General features: G+C 34.6%; 1 protein-coding gene across 2 annotated transcripts; it reads right to left on the bottom strand.

The window, feature by feature from the left end:
• Positions 1–1,540: 1,540 nt before the first annotated feature.
• LOC113277296 (deoxycytidylate deaminase-like) lies at positions 1,541–5,683 on the bottom strand. 2 transcript variants are annotated; one of them, XM_026526426.1, is made up of 10 exons: positions 5,419–5,683; positions 5,267–5,342; positions 4,686–4,725; positions 4,125–4,183; positions 4,007–4,044; positions 2,873–2,936; positions 2,655–2,708; positions 2,215–2,313; positions 1,802–1,890; positions 1,541–1,712 (listed from the first exon to the last, which is right to left on the bottom strand). In XM_026526426.1, exons 1-9 carry the CDS (start codon positions 5,610–5,612, stop codon positions 1,831–1,833), a joined length of 684 nt encoding a protein of 227 aa, XP_026382211.1. In that variant the 5' UTR covers positions 5,613–5,683; the 3' UTR covers positions 1,541–1,712; positions 1,802–1,830. The 2 variants fall into 2 exon arrangements, with proteins under 2 accessions (XP_026382211.1, XP_026382210.1); XM_026526425.1 differs by having other exon boundaries at positions 1,541–1,890.
• Between the last annotated feature and the right edge of the window lie 2,455 nt (positions 5,684–8,138).

Here is an 8,138-nt window from a genome sequence, read left to right as displayed (position 1 = left end):
TAATTTTGATATGAATTACATAAAGAATGGAACAATTTCTTTTCATGAGTGGTTAATGAATTGTTTTGATAACTCGGTTAGAGGTAGCTATGGCATCGATTGGCATGTTCTCTGTGGTACATAATCTGGCATATTTGGAAAGCTAGGTGCGACATCACATTTAAAAAAAAAAATAATCAGAATGATGAAGTTTTAAAGGTTACAACAAATCAAACGGAAGGACGGGAAGGAAACATGGACATAGCAATAGATATTGCTTTAACCATGATGAATTCTACAGCAAATTCTGGAATAGGCCTAACTTTGTGTGACCATGCAGGAATTGCCAGAGAAGCTCGAGGTTTGCATGCCAACTGCACCACCAGAGAGCAACTAGAGGCGGCTGGAGCGGATGCAGCTTTCCAGTGGGCAGCAGATTGAAGTGGACACACAATAGAAGTGATTCAGAACCTACTCTATTGCTTCTAGTAGGAAAGTATGCGTCTGCCAGAACAAAGATACAAGATTAGCACATATTTTCAAAACACAACAAAGTTTGATATTAATTTTAGAGTTAGGACTTTCAATTTAGTATTGAGAGACAACGCAATTTGGATAGCAATTTCTGTTTTTTGTAACAAATATGCCATTAAACATTCCTGAAGAAGGGAGTGCTTATCGGCAATTCTAAACTTTCTAAACATTCAAGATTGGAACAATGACGTAATGGTATATAGAAACTCTCCTTTTAGCTTGTACGGTCCTCTATTATCAATAATATCTTGAGGAAAACCTCTTTTTTCTAAAAAAAAAAAAAAAAAAAATACAAAATAGAAAAGAACCCAAACTTAAACTCTTTCTTTCGCCTCTTCCTCAGTTCCTCTTACTCTTAGTCTCTACTTTTCCTCTTCGTCTCATCTTCCGCTTTGTCTCACTTCGTCTGTTCATGTTGGCCATGACTGATAAGCTAAATCACTCATTGAAAAATATAATCACATTCATCGTTAACATAATGATTTACTTATTTAGTTTACGAGTAAAGGGTTTCATTGTGACCTGAAATTAATCAATACTCAGATACAGATGCTCCTTCAATTTCATAAGATTTTCGGGTGTTTAGTTTTTAAATAAGAGAAGAGAAAGTGGAAAGTAGGAATAAGAGGGTGGAAATATGTTATGCTTCGTATATGTTTTTATGATTCGGTTTTTGGTGTTACCCGACCCGCTCACCCGTCTTCTTTACCCGAAAATCCTGAAGAACATCTCTGATTTTTCTAATCGATAGATTAGCTTTGTTTTTTTTTTTCTTTTGGAGGAATCAAACTAGCTTGTACTTAGACTATGTAATATATAAAATTAATTAATGGGTGTAAGAATCTCTTCAACTGATTCCATGAGTTGGATTTCGAGAACTAAAAATTGAATTGTTTTTTTTTTTTTTATGAAAATGATACTGAAATTGATTGATTCCAGTTGAATCATTGGAGATTTTCATGAACTCATGTAATTTGTTTGCTTGATTGTGCTTGATCGAAATTTCTAATCAATTTGCTTGATTGTCTCAAGATTATCATTAATTTCATAAAATTTGAAGAACCAAAATACTGATTTTGATTTTTTTGTACATTTGTTGTGACTGACAAATTACACTGAATTGACCATATAGAGGTGTTTTACAACAGATTCAAATTGTGCAATCTGTTTGACCTTCCCAATCTCATCAAACAAGACATCTGTTGATGCAGTTTATGAGAGTCAGTGTAATAAGACATTATGATTCTGAACATCCCAGCAATCTGTAAAACAATAGAAATGATGATACCTTGGAGAGACGAAAAGTAAGCGGGAAAATCAAAGTTCTTCATCAAACTTGAGTAAAATTTGGGACATTTGTGGTTGATGTCTCCTGACCTACAATTAGAAAAGAGGGAACATTGATCGAATCTTAGAACTAAATCAGTCGACTCTAGAAACTAATTTTCAGGCATTAGACTCGTGCATGAATGAATGACTACATGAATGAACGAATTGATATACGATTGCTGAATTGGCAGACACTGGAAACACATCTTGCCGCATCTCATAAAATCTCCTAAAAAGTATTCCCGACATATGATAGCTCTCTAAGCCTAGAAAATCACGTTTTTGATTGACTGAATCACTTAACATAGTGTCCTACTGAGCAAATTCAAAATTCATTGCAGAACAGGTGTGGTGGTTATGGTCAAATGTTACCTTAACACCAGCCATATTTAATAGTTTCTGCGAAGCAGTATAAACTATGTCGTTACTGAACCTCTTCTCCACAAAATAGATTACTTCTGAGACACCAGACTGCAAGAAAAATAAATTAGTTTCTTTGTATCAATTGGGAAGGAAGTTAATGTTGATCTGTTAATCAGCTATCCGAACTGAAGATTATGTAATTACTGAACCAGAAAGCAAAAATGGGAACATCTACATTGAAAACTAATTTAAGAACTACTTTAAATCCTAGGAAATCAAACAACAAACCCTTTACTCCTACTTGTATGAGTGGGATGTAAAAAAACTAGCTCAACTCAAGTAAAATAGAAAAACAGTGACATAAATTAACTGAGGTTGTTACTCGCAAATTGTGACAAATAATTTTGAAGCCTGAGCAATTAAGGTAACGTAAGTTATGAATATAAAACCTGGATTATAACTTTGGCACACTCATTGCAGGGATACATCGTCACATAGAGTTTCTGCAGAATATAACAAAACAGAGACATTAGTACCACCAACTATTGGCGACTCTGCTTCTTTTTCTTTTACGTATATGGTGCAACGCATGGTAGATAGACATTATACTTGTATCTCTAGTAAGAACCCCAAACTACGCAGAACAATAAAATTGTCAGAATCTAACCTGTCCCGCGGCAGATGCATGATTTGTGTTCAAAATAGCGTTAACTTCAGCATGGCAGACATAACTGCAAGAAAGAGCATGATTATAGAGTGAACGTCTTGGCAGCAAATCATACAGATAGTTATGAAAAACACTTGTAAAAACATTGTATAAGAAGCATTAGCTCTTTTGCCTGACTTTTGTAAGTACGTACACAAAATTAGTAACTTCCGCACAATGTATATCCATTCATATAGGACCACATATGCTTCAAAAAAATAAATATAGGAACACATAGTTCTATCTTGAGCTTTTTGGAAATGTAAAATCACACAATGTATTCTAGAAATAAAAAACTTCAGGCGTACTAAGCAATCTTCCAACAATTTAATGAGAAGGCTGTACAATAGGAGTTCTCAAAAGAGAGAGGCACCCATAAAGCATAGACAAAAAGAAGGGGGCCAAAATTAAATATGAGAGCAGACAAACAAGTTACTAGGGATACTTAAACCTAAAGAAAACAGTATGGAAGTTCTCAATTGCCAATTAACCATAAAATCCCAATAACAAAAGAAGTCATCATAAGATATCCCTCTAAAAGATGAAGTTGTTGATGCATAATACACTAGAAAATATTTAATTTTCCAGACTATGATCTCCTAAGAAAATTTCATGTTTACAAAAATGCACTTGTTCGTCTGTTAGCATCATACTTCACAGATTACAGCAAAAAGGCAGCAGCTCAGGTTTGTTTATTATTTGATCAGTGAAGAAAATATATATTGATCAAAGAAGCAAGAGGGTACAAAAGGTTTGTACCAACCTTGAGAGAAATACAAAGAGAAGCAAAAACAAAACTGGTAACAGGCTACTAGCTTGTTATTAAGGAGGATCTAATTAAGCTCTCGGCCAATTTATCATTACATCATTAAAACCCAGAGAATGACAAAGATTAAATTCTTTGATATCCTCATTAATATCCCAATCTTTCCCAAATCCTTCATGAACATCATCAATATGTGGATCAAAAGTGATACCAGGGTTGTTTATACTTAAATGTAATCAAAGAATATAAAAGTATTTAGTGTTAGATCCAGTTATATCACACCAAAACTGAGAACCAAACTAAACTACATAGTTCATAACTTGACTTACGGATATTTTGTCTCCAATGCATCACCGGTCACTGATTTCTGAAAACAAGATGAGGAAACAATCATTACAGAATCTCACAAGAAAGTACAAAAGCATTTAGTTTATCAGGAAAACAAACCTTTGCCCATGGGAGCTTCTCGTCTGCACAACCTCTTGGAAATCCATTATAGCCAATGCCTGACTAAAAGAGTATTATTCAAAAAATGGTGTAAAAACAAGAATTCTAGCTGAATTTGAAATAAATCTGAATGGTTTTTTCTTTTTTTGATGTATAAATCTGAATGGGACTCGTTACAGGCTTACAGCAACAACACCATGCACATAGTAGAATTCGAACATGTTCTCTACAAAGCACACGGATGTGATCATAGTTTTGTTTAATAAAACAAAATGTTTAAGCTGGCAACAAAAGCCTTCCCCTAGAATGGATATAACTTGGATTTTAACATTTTATGTTTCATTTGTTGGCTGGACATCACTGATGATAGAAGCATCTGTCTCCATCCAGAACAAGGTGGCACAGAAGTACCACAACTATAGCATCAAGGATTGTTCAAAGTCATTTTTCACCTATAGTTACAGTACTACTTAGTCATGTGCACAAAAACCTCAGTCACTCTATTGTTGTTCACCATATTCGTAATCAACATGCTTATCTGAACTAAATTTATTAACTTACCAAGTATTATTCCGTCATGACTGACTAAGCATGCTCCAACCTACATAAGCAGAACAGATATGAAACTAGTTCTCAAGTTACATACGCCAAAAACAAATTCACAGGGGAGAAGATAATATGCATTAACAGAAATAACAACAATTCCAAGACTCGTATCTACCTAAAGTAATAGTTAGATACAAGTGTGTGACATCATCAGGCAACAATTATTGTGAGGAATTTTATAAATTACAAAAAGGAAACCCATCAAACATAAGAGAACAGAAGTTATCACGCAGGTGGACATCTGTTTAACTGTTTTACTTCCCTGGCTGCAGTAATTGAAGACTCTGATGGGCAGTAAGAACTCTAAAGACCACCTCACACGATCTTTTGTTACACTAGCCTAGAATGTAAATTTTTGCCTGAGAGACTAGTCAGGTACTGCAGGAATCGAGAGCGGAAATGATGTTTTCGGGTAAAACCAAAGGAAGACCAAACGTCACTAACTCAAAATTGTCAAACCACGCAAATGAAGTTTCAAATTTTTTCCGATCCAAGCAATGTACGGACAATAGCATTTTCGATTCTTCAAATTTTACCTGTCTGTTGGGATCCTTAGATCGCTTTGCCGATAAGAAAGCCAATGCCATAAAATAATCATCCCATGACAGATACCTGCATTCTTTTTTCAATTTAGTAGGAATTTGACAGATTAAGAAACTAAAAAATCAAACAGAAAATTGGATCGAACCCTTTGCGTTTGGAAGGATCGAAAGGGCTATGAGATGAAGACTTATGAAGACCGTTTTGTTCTAGTAGTTCGACTGGAGACCGTTTATTCCTTTTAGCTTTTGATGATGATGACATGAAATGAAACGCGATTGTGGATATTACAGCTCCAAAAATTGTAGCTGTCGAAGCTAGGACCAAATCTCTTGAATTCATTTCAAGTAAGAGAGAAGAAGATGGAAAGAGAAACCCTAATTAGAATTGGTCAAGTAAAATGGCGGCAAACAGAAATTCTATAACATAAATACGCGCCAATTTTACTGATCTGGCTGTACCCGAACCTAGATCAGAGTCAGAGAACTTGGATATGTTTGGAGCACAGGCCCATCAAAGAAGGCGTGCTCACAACTCCGGGCTGAGCAAAACTACCCGAATTGGGGATTTCACCCGACCCAATCTTCAATTTGGCGCATGGGCATCAGATCCCCAGATTTTTGGACCTGGCGTTAATGTACTTTCCGAATCCGCAATAATGGACTACTTGTAGCGAGTGATGCCTCCAAAATCTGCTAAACATCCGTTCATATAGGAATATCAAATCATAGAGTATCTTCCTAATTACGTGTACATTGTATCTTCAATCACTATCATAAATTTTTTTTTGATAATATTCATTTCTCATTATTAAGATTGCTAATTTGATTATACTCCAAGATCTAAGTGAGATACATGGACATATAATTCAACTTATGTCCATAATAAACTCATACAAAACAAGAACTTGTACATAGGATTAATTACAACGTTTCTTTCTTTCAGTTGTGCATCTTTAGCTTCAATTTCTTATCTTCTAAAGAAATTGTTTTGTGGTCGGAAGGTTTATACATCTTCTTAACCCATTTTTTTAATATCAAAAATCACTTTATAAGGAAATGTAATTGAGAATGATGAAACTTTTAAGGACTTCTACACCATAAGATTGGTTATTCACGGTTCATGAAGAATTGAATTGACACTCATACTATTTTTAAAGATAAGACTGTTGCTGAACTTGGTTGTGCTAATGGTTGGATTTCAATTATTCTTTCTATCAAACGCTCTCCAAAGAAGGTAAGATTTTTTCTAACAGTGGGGTATTTAACATTTAACAGGTAGTGATCACTGTAGTGTTTAGGTCTATAGACCTCGAATAAATCCTAGAGTGACTAAAATTGCAATAAAATGGAGAACCACTTTATGATGATGAAAACAAAACATTGCTTGATCGAATGCAATTTCATGAATCCGATCTATTGTCTGGATATTAAATATCTTGAATTAATCAGCTGAAGCAATTGATGCAATTGACATCCTTAGTTCCATGTCGAATCCAAATAACATTAGGAATGTCAAATTTGTCGCCCTTTTATGAAGTCCTTCATTATAAGCTTTCTTGATTTATTTCTTCCCAAATTTATCCGACCAACAAAACACCAGAACCGCATGCCTCGACTAATATAAGTTCGGGTAATACCTAGTGTAAACAAACAAACTGGAAAGAAAAATGTCATAGGATCGTGGAAGAACCCAAATTTCATATTCCAAGAAGGCTAATGAATCAGAGATGGAATGGTATTAGGAGTACTCTCCCACCGTTTTAGATAAAAGTTCTTCCTTAAGAAGATATGCTCCTACAAAGAAGGAGTAATTTGCCTAATTTTGTGGTTGATGTCACTTTCTCAAACCCTAATTCTTTGTTTTTTGTGTCCGCAAAAAAAGATCTTTAACCCCCACAAACCCACTAGTAAAATTGACCTACACATTATAATCAAACACCATGAAGGTACAAGGAGATAAAGAGAAACGAATAAACGACATGGAGATCGGCAAGAAAACCATTAAAATTGATCCTAGAAAATCAAAAACTTGAACTACATAAGTAAAAGAAACAAACTAAAATAACTCACCTGAATCTAGCTACGAGAAAATGAATATCACCTAGAGTACAGAGATAAATGAGAGAGTATAGAGAATATTTGGTAATCATGTTATCCCTGTTAGAAGCATTCGTTGTGAAAGGATGAACATACACTCTAATCTTTTTTCTCTTTGCATGAACGAACATGAAATCTAATCTTTAGTGATGTGCCTATTGTTAGTAAGATTTGGCCAGAAACTCTTTATGTTTTGTAGATATAATCACACGATATATCTGGTGTAACAGATTATATATTTGTCGAAAACAAAAGTTATCCACTATTTCCATAAAAGGATTTTCATTATGTTGACCCACATTGTTCTCTCCAATATGAGCTTGGGAGTGAATTTTTATGAATCTTAACCTCAAACTTCATGGATCCCTCCCTCGGTTATCTAAATTACTGTTAACATAAATTAGAGTTTGCTCAATATCCCAATTGTTTGGATCACTGTTACGTTTATGGAAGGAAACCTTGAATTTTGTCAGTTTCTCTTTTTATCAATCCATGCCTGATAGTCATTCCTCAAAGAAACAATTTAAACCACCGACACTTTGAGTAAGATCTCTGATAATAAACTCTTTGTACTTAAGAGAATTGTCGTTCAGATTTTTGCAGTTGGTTCATTGGTGCCAATGGTGGCACAATATGTTATGTTTTAGAAATCACCTAAGATATAACCAACAGTCATTTTCTATCAATATCGAGTGAAAAAGCTGAGATCTCGTCGAGATATTCGGTTTCGGTTCTCGAAATGAATCTTTCAATATTGGAGAGACAAGAT

This window comes from Papaver somniferum, chromosome 5 (genome assembly GCF_003573695.1).
Source record: "Papaver somniferum cultivar HN1 chromosome 5, ASM357369v1, whole genome shotgun sequence".
Taxonomy (NCBI): Eukaryota; Viridiplantae; Streptophyta; class Magnoliopsida; order Ranunculales; family Papaveraceae; genus Papaver; species Papaver somniferum.
The sequence above is the reverse complement of the archived record's forward strand: the minus strand, read 5'-3'. Positions and strand labels throughout refer to the sequence as shown.